Source organism: Metopolophium dirhodum, chromosome 6 (assembly GCF_019925205.1).
Source record: "Metopolophium dirhodum isolate CAU chromosome 6, ASM1992520v1, whole genome shotgun sequence".
In the NCBI taxonomy this organism is placed as follows: Eukaryota; Metazoa; Arthropoda; class Insecta; order Hemiptera; family Aphididae; genus Metopolophium; species Metopolophium dirhodum.
The window spans coordinates 22,521,464-22,537,478 of NC_083565.1; the positions used below are offsets into that span (position 1 = coordinate 22,521,464).

General features: G+C 34.5%; 1 protein-coding gene across 1 annotated transcript in view; it reads left to right on the plus strand.

Annotated features, from left to right (window-relative positions):
• The window catches only part of LOC132947060 (uncharacterized), a 140,770-nt gene that overhangs the window by 92,156 nt on the left and 32,599 nt on the right, over positions 1–16,015 (plus strand). Inside the window, exon 4 of the mRNA XM_061017237.1 lies at positions 3,348–3,437. Coding sequence (XP_060873220.1) covers positions 3,348–3,437 — 90 coding nt within the window. The remainder of the gene's footprint in view (positions 1–3,347; positions 3,438–16,015) is intronic.

The following is a 16,015-nucleotide window of genomic DNA, read 5'->3' on the forward strand; positions in this document are numbered from 1 at the left end:
AGCAGGTAGGTATAGGATAATATAATATTATTGTAATTATTTCCGCGGCGACATGCAGGAAATCCCCCGAGAGGAAATAATGGGTCTTGCAGCGCGCGCATCTTACGCACACGTATTATAATATTATTAACCTTACGTATACCAGCTACACGGTATACGGGTAGTGTACGATATATAATATACAATATAATATACCTACGCCGCTCGGTATAATACGACGAAAGTGGTCTGACCGCTTCAATTCACCTCCGCCGTTCAACCTGTCAAGTCTACATCCTAACCGTACCTATATACACCATATATTATAACGTATTATCGTACTTGTATATACATACGGTTATATATATATTATATCATGTAGGTACGAAGATGATCCGAAAATGAGACGTCTTCGCGACGAGGCTATATAATATTATGTACGCTTCTTAAGGACCATGTAAACCATTCGACGCTGTTATATTAAATATATACATATATATTGGTACACGATCGTCGGTCTTCGAATTATTTAAGTGTACACACACACATAAATATTCTGAAGTCCTCTCAGTATAACACTATATAAACGCTATAAAAAATTAACGGGTTCTTTTTCTTCTTTTTTCCTAATCTTACGCGTGATCTTCGAGTCTTAAAAACGGATTTGCGTAGAACGGTTAACACTTTTTTACACATAAATGTACCGTACGCGAGTCGATAAATATTATTAAATTATTGTACTACTCACGGACGTCTTCGTCGATATCATAAACATCCGTCGAAAATATATTATGATCCTACGCACTAGACGTTTTCCATAGTTTGCTGCAGTTTTGTTCAATAATATTATAAATATTATAAAAACAAACATTTTGCCGTGCATGATATAACGCGCACCACACGTGCGACTTGTAGCTTTTTAACTCATTTTAAATCGTCCGTCGAGTTCATATATAAAAGATTATTTTATGTTTCCATACAGAAACCTACCTACGAATTATTATTAGCTATAGCTGTATTTAATAACTATGTACGACGTAGGTAGGCAGGTACCTACCGGAATCGATATTTTCGGTTTTTTCTTTTTATTTTATAAACAACTATTAACAGTTATTAATACGTTATCCTGTACATATTAATATAATGAATATCCGCGCTTTTTATTTTTGTTTATGAATATATACAATAAGCGATGCTCCTATAGTCTAGGCTATCTACATCTATACGGTCTACGGATATAATATTATACACAATAGATGTATTGTGATTTTGACTATTTTAACAAGATATTATAAATTATTGATCGTTCGTGGCGTCATGGCGATGATAAATTAATAATAATAAACACAAGATTAGTTGTTAACAATTAATAACAAATAATACCAAATAATATAAGAACTAAAGAACAATATTTTAATAATAACGTTCCTTTGTAATAATAATAATATACCGGTAATAATAATATGTTGGTTAGTTTGTTAAATAAAAACCATAGCAATAGCTACTCGATATTTTTCCTCTTCACGGGAAATCTATGAATCATAAATATGTTTTTGTTACCTGATAAATAACCTTGTCAACGAAAGAAAAACGGTTAGAAAAATAAAGTATCTGTACCCAGTCCAAAAACATATTTATGTTAAAATAAATAATAATAATAACAATAATGATTATGACGTTTTATCTGAGTATGAGTGTGGCTAACCTATAACGACGACCCCGTTTTAATCGACTTAGTGGTGGATGTGCCTGTAGATTGTGGTAATTTGCCACCTGTAATGAACCTGTTGATTTAAGTATTGAATTATGGAAATTTCTAGCATAGACTTATTTAGATTATAGGGACATAGAAATATAAGAGAAAATCGAGGTCAATAAAAAAACATTTTTATTCCATATTTTGCACTTTGAAAAATGTAAGGACAGAATATCAACCTTATGAGTTATGGTTTAGAATTATTTGTGTTATTTATAACTCGCTTTAGTCATTAGTATCATGTATTATTGTATCAACTAAGTCAGGTTCATGCTCATTTTGAGATTTTATTTTAGAGCAGGATATTATAATTATATACACTTATAAATACCTATAAATTATAATAAACTGATTTCTAAAAAAACAATAAAATTAACGGTGTCTGAATTTTTGATCTATGGTGAAATTCTAATAGCCCACTAAATCCCTAGTGACTATTCTTAAACCATTCGTCATTACCTATAGAAAATTTCGAATAATGAAAATTAATTTCATAAAACTAAGTTGCATGAACTTAAAAAATACTAGACAGTTGCGATGTAGAGTATTTCAACATCATTTTAGTATACCAATGTATGTAAATATTGGTCTACACTCTGCATCAAGTAAACATAACAAAAATATAAAATTAAACCAATTGGAGGAGCAGTCTACAATTTTCTAAGTCTTTTTATAGATACAGTCGTGTATATTTTAAGTGAATATTAATAATATTAGGTTTTTAATATAGTAGACTTGTGCATGTTCATAAGTCATAACCATCTCGCTAATCTTGTTAAGAGTATAATTTTTTGAAAGTTCCTTTTGTGAAATCGGTTTTTCCATAATAAAAACTCAATAAATTAATTTTGAGTCATTATAAATATATATGTATAGGCTATCCCCAGAGTTCGCTTTCCTGTAAAGATAGTTTTTTACCGTGAGTGACACGGATCGCCAGATAACGATTATAGTTTTATTTGCAGATATTGAAAATATTATAATTATCAATTATTATTTAATAATTTCAAACATAAATTGTCATGAGTTGTCAAAAACAAGAATAAAACCGGTACCCTTTTCTATCATTAGGTACCGCTTTCGAGCGGACCCTATAAATAATAGAAGAATTATTATCCTCATTCCTCCTGCAGAAATACGAACATTGTTTTGACAATTTCGTGAAATTGAATTCATTTTATCTCAAATTTGTCGGGAAACAGAGTATAAGCATATACCACTCATATCGCTAAAGTATAATAATAATATAATAAGCACTTTCGATTCATATCGACACGGATTTTCGATTCATACCGACACAGATTTTCGATTCTATCGACAAAAATGTTGTCCTTGACCGGGACATTCGACGACCGTGGATATAGGCGCAAATGTCTAGGTGACCCCACGTTACTATACGGCTCGTATACCTACCGTATACGGTTAGATTGTGAATATAAAAAAATTAAACAACACGAAACTATACACATCGCATGACCCGCAGACAATTATTATAGTGTGTTAATGCGCACGTAGGTATATGGATGGTAATTTGCATAAAAATGTATACTTTTGATATTTTTTTTTATTATTATTATTTTGTATTTAACATGAGAAATTACTTTTTTTTCAGTCGCTCAGCGGGTTCTTGATGATGATGACCCAAAACGGCAAACTCCTATACATATCGGATAACGCCGCCGAATACTTGGGCCACTCGATGGTGAGTACCTACCTGTGTAATATGCGCCTAAACTATGCGTATTATAATATAATCTATATACACAATATGTATAAGTCGCAATGCTACGGTGAATATATTATATATATAAAGGTTCATTATTATATTATTATTGTTACACGCAAGCTCTATATTATTAATACTTTACGCGACTTTCTCCCTCGGTTATAGCCAAACTAGAAACTCTAGATTTTGCAAATGGGTACCAATCATATCTGTATCTGTTATATATGCATATTATAATATATGTGTGTCTTTCACAACACTATTGACCTTTTGGGTTCAAACCGATATTATAATATACCTATACGGCTATACGCATAAACCCATACATACATAATGTGTACCTATATAGTATGTAGGTATATAAACGAAAAGGAAAAAAAAATCAATTACCTAATTTCTAGACCGGTCCGATTTCCATGTCCGTACGCATTTAAAAAAATATTAAGAACGAGAACTATACAATAATTATGATTTGAAAAATAAAAAAAAAATATTGGAAAACGGGTTTTGTGGTCACTGCGAGCCCGTAGGCTCTGCCTGGACGCCCACGCCTTTCACCCGGGCGTACGTACGCGCGTATTAACCGTACATGTGTCGCTGGTTTCGAGATACCAAAACTGCAGCAACTTTCCGGAATAATAATAATAATATATATTAATGTGCTTTTTTTTTACTGCCGTCTCCGTTGATTCCGTTCGCTCTGCAGTGCTTCTCGCTCGCTCGCGCTCGCCTCTATTACGACTGTTAATGGAAAAACGGGTATCGATAATTTATTACTGGTAATTTACCAACGGTATTTTTTTTTTATAAATATATTTTATCTTTTTGTTTTCACACTGCACAAGTATATTATCTTGTTCGCAATGGCAGGAATACGCGCGTCCGTGGCGCACAAAGTGCGAACGATGACGAAGTAATATTTATAATTTATTTTGACCAACGAGATATACACACACACACACACACACACATCCACGAGTATCTCTCTATTCATATATACAAAATATTTTTGGACTCTGGCGTTTACGCTGAATAATACATACCAGGTATATTCGTTTGTAACGAAATATTATTAAAATAATTGTCGGCAGGAAAATCCTCGGTGTAAACCGATGCGGGGCAGTATGTAAGTGAAAAGGGAATATGAATAATATTATATATTAATATCTGCGAAAATGATTTCTTTGCGGGTAATGTGCCGCGAGATGAAATCGTTCGATCTATTTGAATATATTATAATACATTGTTTTAAAGGTTTGCGCAACATCGCGGGTCTTTAGGACCGCGGTGGACTCTCTGGAAATTGAATTTCGTTTTACTGTTAGGAGGTACGCGCACGGTAAGCTTAAGACCCGATACATACCACAGTGCAGTAACTCGAACAATTGGTTTTAAATGACCGCCCACGCGAAAATCGAAAACCACCATTGGGTTTCGAATAGTCATAATATAATATATAATAACGGGTGCGAGCAGCACTATCTGAGATTGAATATCAATAGTCGAAAAATATGCGGCTTACCACCGCAGCGGTACAACAGCGACCTTACGTCATATATACATATAAAACTCATAGCGATTTCGATGTTTCGCGGGGAGGGCATCATCGCCGCTGCGCAGCTATGTATGGTACATAATATATATATATGGGTACAGAGCGTATAGTGAGATATTGTTAAAATTTTCAATTAGCATAATAATATCGAACGTCGAAATCTTATTAGGTTGGTGAAAGTTAATTCGTTTTTGTTTTTGTTTTTTTTTTATATATACCTACATCATATTCTTGATTCTCCGCGAAGCCTATATGAAAAACCACTAAACATTGATTGGGCACTACTTAGAGGATATTAATCCGAAGGCAACCGAAAAACCTGCAGCGTGTTCTCCGTTCACTCCTACACGCGCCCGCGTTCGGCCTACTCTTCGATCCTACCGTAAACCGCACGTGCCGACCGACCGAATCGCCTACAGATATAATAATAATATAAATACGCGTGCGCGTAAGTTTTTTTTATGTATAAAACTATGTATACCTGGTGTATGTATAAACTTTTATGTATACCTGGTACCTACCTATACATTTTTCGTAAAAAATCTTTTGGACGAGGTATAATAAAAGTTGACGCGGCCCCGTGTCCAACGATAGTGCGCAATTATAATACTGTTATTTATTAAGCCCACCGTTTCAAATCCGTTTCGAATCCGAAACAATGACGCTCGATGTGGCGTGGAGGAGCAAAAGTACACAACGCAGCGTATATAATAATTAAATTGGAACCAGAAATGGACATCTTACTCCACTAAATTATAAACCACATCAAACATAACACCCTCCCCCCTCCCCCCAATTGGACAATTGAACAGTTGGAATTTCCCCATCGAAATACCTAGACAATTTGAAGTTATCTTAACAATCAGAATTAGACCGCTGAAATCTCCAACAGTTTCTTAATGGCCAAGGAAGAAGGAGGTTCTGAGCACATTCTGCGGGGAGGTCCTATAGTCACCATCAAGCACATCCTCGCCGAATGCTGCGTGTGTACAACATCAAGACAAACTCCAACCTGCCCGAATCATTAGCTGAAATACTACACAATTATCCTCAGTCAATATCCAATATCATCGAAACTAACCAAACTTAGCCAAACTTTAAACCAAGATTTAAACAAATTTAGAATAAGTAGTAAATATATTAATTAAATCATTTGTAGACCCAATGGCCTACATAATATAGACGAGGGTCTTACAAAAAAATAATAATTACATTATTTTATGGAAAGCTTGAGTGTGAGTGTGTTTAATGACATGGAAAAGTGGCACATACGAATATAAAATACGCACCTGTATTTGATAAATATATACGCATGGAAGAAGTCGACTTAACGCATGTGTTTTATCATTTACAAACATATATATATATCTTTCCAGTGTTATGAATTATGTGGAAAGATGTGTGCGCACGTGTAGTACGATATAATAATATATAGTATGATTTACGAAAACGAATCTAGAAAAATATATTATGTTTTAATAGCAGACACGCAATATAGCTAGTACCTACGTATATAATATTATTATAATATACGACGACGACGCCGTTTTTTTTATTTTATCGTTATTAATCCATCCGAACGTTTCCGAGGGGCTTAACGCCGCCCTCTTGTTATCGCACCTCACATACACACACACACACACACACACACACACACACCTACTTAACGAGAAAAGCCGGTAACGCGCACCGGCACGATCGCCTTCGATAATAATATTATTATCGACCGCGTAGTCGCGCTTATATACGTCCCGCACAGACCGCGCGTGTGTTCTGTGGACGCGATAGGTATATCTAAATATACCTATAGGTGCGATGGTGTGTGTGTTCCTCTTTTTGGTGATTCATACATCGACTGAGATTTTCGTTTTAAGTTGTAGTTTTTTTTATTTTATTTTCCACCGTGATAACGTCTTATACGTCGAAGGGATGCAACCGCCGCAGTGATCTTCGAAAATATAATATTATATTGACCCGTTTCCTCCGCGCCGCTTCCCACATTTCTTCGATACCAATATTATCATCGATACAAGCGTACCTACATAATTGTATTGTGATACTATATCACGCGAGTACCCCATCGGTTTCTAGTACATTAAAATATGTTTCATAACGCGCGATAAAAATATTGTGCGCATGCGTTTAATTAATATATTATTAGATTCGCGATAAAAGGAATATAATATTATGTTTAGGTAGGCAGGTCGCAGGTATATGGTACCTACCTAAATCCAAATAGGTATACGACGGTAAGCTGCGCTGCGAAAATTCCATAAAAATAACGTAATTTCTTACCATTAAATGATAGTAAATTCTATTATCTCGCATGATCTACATTTAAAACGGCAGTAAAAAATAATTTGTTTAACGACTAATAATTCGCATTTGTAGGTCACGCTGCATACACTATACATATTATATGCACATATGTTCTACTGGTGTATGTATGTAATATTATATTTATAGTGTTTTCTTGGACCATGCCAAGGGCGAACGGTTATTCAGCTAAAAATTGTGAGCAAATTGCGTACTATTATGTATATAAACATAAACATACCTACGTACCTACGTTTAAGTTATTGATTATACGTTGGACAGTATGGACACCTTATGGTATTTACGGTACAAATGCAACAGGCTGCACATGTATGTGTAGTGTGTACAAATTATGTATACAGGGTGTTCCGCCGTGTACGTCCTCGTAGATATCCGCCCACATTATGCATAATTAACCGTTAGCTATAAGTTATAACTTAAGCTTTATGCTTATTCGAACATACTAAATGGAAATCAATAATTCGACTTTGATAACATTTACATAAATTAATTCAATAAATCAGCTTTCTCATAATATGTTTGAAGTTACTCGTAAACATGAATTAATTCTATATTAGATAAATCAACAATGCACTATAATTTATGAGGATTGTGGACATATATTACAATAAAATCATTTAAAAAATATTTAGTTTATCAGAAAAAAATTTTAAAAACACACTTTTCCATAAAAACATTTAAAAAAAAATTTTAAAAATTGCACTAAAAAGACAAAAATAATTCTCTGTACTTAAAAATAATGAAAAATTTATTGATGAAAAATTTAAAAGTGTGTGGTGCTCATACACTTGACATATATTCCCAGTCACTATCTTATAAACATGATTGAACAAAGAAGTGTATGTGAGACTTTCCTTGGCTTTTAAATTTTTCATCAGTAAATTTTTCATTATTTTGCTCTTATACTTGACATATACTGCCAGTCACTATCTTATAAACAGGAACAAAGAAGTGTATGTGAGACTTAGCTCGGCTTTTAATGTTTTGTATGATGCACCACACACTTTTAAATTTTTCATCAATAAATTTTTCATTATTTTTAAGTACAGAGAATTATTTTTGTCTTTTTAGTGCAATTTTTAAAATTTTTTTTTAAATGTTTTTATGGAAAAGTGTGTTTTTAAAATTTTTTTTTTTATTTTTTATTTTCTACTTTTTAGTTGAAAGTAAATATTTTTATTAAACGTTTAAGAAATATGTTATCCGGTGTTTTCGGTACCTATATCAGAATACCGGTATAATGTTATTTGGTAATAATTACCGTTGTTACCATAGATATTATAATAATGGATAGGACACGCCTATACTTGCTTCGTAAGAGGTTGCGGTTTTTTTTGGGGAAGAGAGAAAGTTCAATATCTGCGAGAGATATTACGGCGACGTCGTGGGGACAATCCTTTTTTTTTTTTTTGGTCCATGTCCCAAAATGACAACGGATTATTGTATTGTCATCCAAGACCAAGGTCTATACCAATTTTCAGAATTTTTCATCTTCAAAAAGTGCCTCAAATCGAGCGCGCAAGATTTGATCACAGACAGACGTGAAACCAAACTTAAGAAAAGTGTTAAAAAAGAGTATTATTTTGTCGGAGAAAAACGCCACGATCCTGTGCCAACGGTTAAAAATAAAATAATACGAATAATAATAATAATAATAACAAACGGATAAAATATAAACAAATACTTCACATACACCTACCTACACAAAACAGTTACTGCCATCAGATTAATACCTACATAATGTGTGACCTGCAGTGCCCGAATGTTTTTTACGACGTTCACGTCATGTCGTTTGATGAACGAATCAGCGTCGTATTCTATAATGACATTAATTGCTTACTACAAATATAGAAATATAGGTATTATAATATTAGCCACAACAACTGATCGATCGAATAGCGTTTCGTGAATTTGTCGTTGACCATTGTTACCATCATATATATATTATTATGTATAATATAATCCATAATATGATATATTACACAGTGCTGATCGATACCCACGGGTTACAATGATTTCGTCCATTTCATTATTACAATAATAATAATATATCGTTCGTTTTTTAACGGTTGTTTCTTATTCCGATTAGAAAGTAAAAGACTTTAACGCACAGTTCGACGATTTCGTACATTTTTGTGTTACATGATGATGACGTTTTCGTGAGATATAGCGAAAGCCAAACGCGGTCAAAGTTTCGTCGGCTGCAGGAAAAGAGCACTGCCATCTGATAAGGTTCATTAGGCCGGCGCGACGTTATTCCTTATACATGTATATATATATATATATATAATATATTATACCTATATGTGTACGAGCGTCGCTATTGAAACCGAACATTGGCGCAACGGTCGATTAACGACATTTATTGATTTCCTACCCATAAATCGTCGCTCAACAATATACGTATATAACGCGTACCCATAATATGGTACATTATATTATACAGTGTGCGCGCCTTATCGCCGTACAGCCATCTTTCTTTTTTTTTTAATGCGCATTTTTTACATCTCCTACAAGGACCGCCGCCGCGTTCTCAATGGCGCGCGCAAAAAAATTGTATCCTTCCCGCGAACTCTATGGATTAGAAGAGTCCTTTCACTTCCCCGCTACCTCCCCCGCACGCCACACACGTGCATATAATATTATACTGCACAACTGAATTACAATATATATCGTAATAAGATCGAATCCATAAATGTAGGTATACTATATATTATATTAGATATACTAAGTCTTATATAATGTGCATGCACGTACCAAACGTCCGAGCACCTCTTCTGACTTTTAATTTTTCATCACGAGCAAGTGATTATCTGCGAAAATTTTAAATTAACTCGACTACCCATGTGTACGTCGGTATATGTAAAAGTTTTTCTGAGAATTTGTACGCTTAGAATTTTTAATCATTTAATTACAGTGGTTTTTTGTTTAGCTAACACGGTAAACAAACCATACGAACGCAAAATTTGACCGTTTTATCTTATTTCTTTTCGAAATGTTTCGTTATACTTCCACCCTCGCCGGCGGTGTAAATTATCTTCTTTATTAGGTGTAGAGACCTATCGCATACCTATAATACTGGTGTACACTGTACATACTGCAATGCTGCATGGTTATCCGAATGTTACGATGCACATAAAACTGGTATGGATTGCATAAAAATTACATACCTACATGGCTAGACACATTATAATTATTCATACCAATTTTGCGGTGAAACAAATTGTTTGACCTGTACTTATACTGGATGATCCAAATGACGTAAGATACTCATTATTTCTCAAACTATAAACGGTTTTGAAAATATTTTTTTACATAATTTTAAGCTGTTTATATCAAACATTATAATTTTTTTTAGAAATATTTTTTGGGGTAGGTACTTTCTTTGATGTATAAAAATCAAATTTTGGACGAGTAGTTTAACTTAAATGTTAAATAGTAATAAGTAATTAAAATGTTGATGAGTGGATTGGAGTAGTTCGGGGGTATTCTGATAAATGTTGACCCATTACTCCGCTCATCTAAACTTTAAATAGGTACTTATAAGTTATAAGTAATAATAACTAAGTATACTTGTCCGAAATTAGATTTTTATAGATCGAAATACTCTTAATAATATTCTGCTTAGGAGAAATTTGAATCTAAAAATTGTATGTTGTCATTGAAATTATAATAAAAAATTTGAAAAAATAATATCGATAAATTAGTATATTTAAAAATATGAATTTTTTTCCAAAAATGATAGTATTTTCTGAAGTAACGAGTGTCTTACGTTAGACAACGACGACGATGCTGCAGGCGGTTCGCGAGTCTTTGTCGTTATCGTGAAATCGTATTATTAGTATCTAGCGGGTAGAGCATAATATTATTGCTGCAAGTGTACACTGTGTCCCCGATGACGTACTGAATCTGAAATAACGCGCGGTTGCAAATTTCGGTAACCGGACGCATAGAGTGTCATTACGCGCTGACCGGACTGTCATTCTAGGTATACCACAACTACCAGTGAAGAATACGAATTGCCGGTTTACGGCGACGGTCTCACCGCGGTAAGTATATTATGGAATATTATGCGTGTACTACAAGAACACGCGGGTATGAAATGTCCTTTGTCGGCACAGCGCATGTAGGCAGCGGTTGGGTTTGGAGGTACCTACCTATGTGTATTAACCTGCAACAGTACTACGGTCGTATTATCATTTTAGAATTTCAGATTATAATATTATACATACCTACTTGGCTGTGAGTGTGTGTGTAAAACGCGATAACGTGTAAAAACCAAAGCGGTACCTTGGACCGCGAGTACGTGATCGGACGCTAACAAGACGAATTCCCGCTGCAGTCAAAGGTTATAAATATTATATTGTGTACCTATATATTGTTTTGCACGGACAGGCGGCGTTGTCGATGATGATCTAGCCATCGCCGCCGCCGTTCGTCTCGAAAAACCCGCTCCATCAGTTTCCTTGTTTGTGTGCGGTGGTCGAAAATTATTATTATTTCGTTTTCTTCTAATTGATCGTTTATCGTAAAAATTAACATCGAAACTGGTTTAGTTATTATAATAATATTATTATTATTATTACGTTGCCATTATTTTTATTATTATTGCTATTTTTATGACTATTATTATAACTGGCATCGGCGGCATACGATCGTTATAAACAGCGGAGGAGGAGTTTATCGAGTGCCGTACTCCTAAAGGAAGCGTCTTTAAAGTCCGGTTTTATTCGGATGTACCCGCTGCTGCATCAGTATAATAATAATAATAATAATGTGTGTATTTATTATACTCACAAACACAAATATACATTACCTATATATATATATATATATATACTTTATACAATAGCTGTGACCATGCTAACATAATATAATACATAAATTATTATTTACTAATAATACTAATCCTAATTAGATTTATGTCTATTGGCGAGCGGAAACAGTTCTCATCGATGTTTTGAATTAGACGCTTTCTCGCGCGTAAACATAGTTATTAAATACGTTTTCCTCGCCAATAAAAATAAATAAAATACAATAACTCTTTAAAGTTGTCAAAAGAATGCTCACACACATATACTAATATATAACTCTATGCGTGTCTGTCAGCGTGTCAGCAAGTTTAAATAACTAGGTACGCGATAGTTATTAAGTTATTATTATATATTATAAAGCATGTAATCCCTTCGTTCTATAAATAATATCGATAGTCGTCTATTCGTCCTCCAATAAATTTAATATATATTATTGATACAGAGTACGAGTGAGTATCGACGGTATATTGTACGGCGGGCACACGATTCGGCCACTCGGGAAATATCAGAAAATTCTAATTTCCCCGCATATATATTATGATATGATACGATATTATTATACGCGGCTTGAGCACGCGTGGAATATCGAAAATAGTTATTCGAAAGATAGGTATAGGTACACTTACACAATTTATTATTACATTGTTAACTCGGTTATAGGATAAAATGTCGAGACCGTTTTTCATTGACTTGTTCTGATAACGTTCTCGTACGTATTAAATAACACTATGTGTACAATAATATATAACGCAGAGACAATACTATATAATACCGCAGACTAGACGCATATAATATGTAACCCGCGAGTTCAAGTATAAACTTTGATAAATATTCAAACAATAGAAAACAATCGAGTTTCCCCGTATGCAAAAAAAATCTGCATTCAGTGCAGCATATATCACTAATGCGAAGATGAATTCGCGTCGTGGCTTTCTTTGGCAAATGAACCCATACGAGCAGCGTGTATACGGTGTAGGTACCTACCTATATGCAGCGCACTATGCATTGTTCGCCTCCTACTGGTTTATTTTTTCATCTTGTTGTTGTTATTATTTTTTTTTCTCCTCTTATTTTTATTCTCCATCTCCTCTTTTCTACCGCTTCTTTTTTTTTCACTTCTGCTGCAGAATTTATCGGAAAGCGTTGTTCGACCGATCTTCGCCACGGCCATTTCCCTATATTGTTCAATATATATCCATACATAAATCCGCTAATGAGGTTAATTAAGCCGTCTAGCCTCCGGACGGCGCGCTGCGGTGTGGGGTGGGGGGAGGAAATCGAAAAGGCCCCTCATCAGATAGAGATCGACGAGACGACGACAAGGTACAAATAATACAAGTCGGCCGCGAAAAAAAAAGGTAAGTAGATACCCGTTCGGCGTACGGTAGAGGTACACGAGTAAAAATAAAAACAAAACGAAAAAATGAATAAAAAAAAAAGTAACCAGATCATGAGAAACTAGAGATTTCCCATCGAGATAAACGCCGTTTTTCCAACAGTCGCGCCGGGCACGTTCTGACCATGATTACGTGAAGGCAACCCCTCTACCGCTCCTATATAATAATATAATATAGGTATAATATTATGTGTATTATTATAAACTACCGAGCCAATTTAACGCGCGCAAGTCTTGTATATATTATGAGGGCATCGTGAACCTGCGCTTTTGGAACCGATACTGAACGCGTGTAAATTAAAACGCGTCGCCGTATAATAATAATATACGCGCTCATACAGCGGCGCATAACACGACCATTATCGTAACAGTTTATACCCGCGAAGAGGACACCTCTCGTCCGCTGCAGGATCTGGTTCAACTTAAAATACAAATTACGTTTTGAACGCGCGACCGCGCACGGTTAAACTAGTTTTTAAACACGGCAAACGACACATACACACACACACACACACACACATACACAATACGATGATATTTTCGAGATTATAAATATAAATAAGTAGGTAGGTAGGTACTTACTTACCGTAAAAAAATATAATACGCGTTGTGTATTTCATTCGCACACAAACGCCGAAAACAGGCGCGTTATCAGTCGAGATGAGCGTATATTATGCCTAAATATAATATCATTTTATATAAATCTAGCGGCAGTTTTAGATCCTTTACCATAATAATTGTAGGTATGTAAGTATATTTCTCGCATTTAATTTGCGATTATATACATATTTATATATTGTCCGACCGATGACATGTTCAATGTAGGTATTATACTATAATATTGTACGGTGTTACCGCTCCAGTGACCACTCGGGAAAAGTTTACCCCTGTAAAACTTAACATGCTCCTAAAATAATTGTTTTTTGGTTTTTACATGTTTATAATATCATTCAGTTCCTTCCGTAAACATAACTGACTATACATTTCTGTATAAAAAAAAAGATTTCTTTCAACAGGTTTTTTTGTGTAGCCATACCCAGGGTAAGTGTCTAACCCCTTGGCCCTTATACAAATAAAATTGGTATCAAAATATTTCATTCTTATTTGAATCACAATCGCTTCAGGATCGATATTTAATATTATCTATATACTATTCGTTATGATATTTTATGATATAGCGACATGTACCATAATCTTAACATAATATTTTTGCCAACAGAATACGGTTCCCACGAGGGAAACGTGCCAAAACAATTGTAACTAGTAACGACTAGAAGTCGGCGAATAAAATTACATATATAGTATATACATATTATATAACGTCCTGCAGGACGGGTCTGTACATTTAGAGTAATATGTGTAGGACATTTTTTTTTTCGTGTACTGAAGTGGAAAAAAAACCGAAACGAAATTAGGTACAGCTAATTGTTTTATCTCGGCGGACGTATCTTTTCACGTCCGGGGCCCGGGCCCGAGCCGTCCAATTAGGTACTCGTATAGAACCGTCTTATACTTTTATGTATTTCATTTCTCTCGTTTTCCTGCAGCGTACCCGAATTCGATTGCGTAACGATAAAAACTATTTTCATTCAAAAACAAAATTTGCTGACACGCGTCGTCATCACATTGCTTGCAGGCACCTCGCATCCGCATTATAAATATATAGAGGTAGGTACTAGGTAGGTATACACATCATCGCACGTCATCATCGTCGGAGTCGTTCGCGAGCATACCATCGTAATATTACTATATGTCCTAAATATTACGTACGAAAGAAGAAAAAAATTAGTTAGTATACCGACCCACGCAACTCATCTGCCCTTATTCGGTCGGTCTCGCGAATTTCCATATAAATTGATAAACTTTTTTTCTCCTCCGTTCCATCGCTGCCGCACGTAATTTTTTTTTGTTTGTTTTATTTTAATATTACGTTCGTTATGCGTCACGCACACAATAATACCAAAAAAACTCGAAAATATATGCCTACCGCAAGACTGCTAATGACGCGAACGAGCGTATCATAATAACATAATATACACATAATACCCAACCTATCTGTCTGCGTCTGTACTTACATATTATATCATAATATTATACTACTCCTCAGTGACGAACGGTAATTTCAGAGGCCTCTGAATTTTTCATATAGGGGTTGGTGGTTGCCGTTGGATATAATATGTAGTAGGTACTCTTTAGGCAGAGTCAATAACGATCTGAAATAGGTATTAATATAATCAGCTGTATTATATTAATATATTATTAATTATTATATATTAATACTTGGGATATTTATAACTTGTCACTGGAAAGTGTTCAGTTCACAACCCTACTGATTATACAACTTTCGCGGTGCACTATTGCCACTATTATATTATATTAAAGACTGGTGATGGCGGTCGCGTATACACAATATACGACGCTTTTGATATAGGTACCTACCTGGTAACTGGTG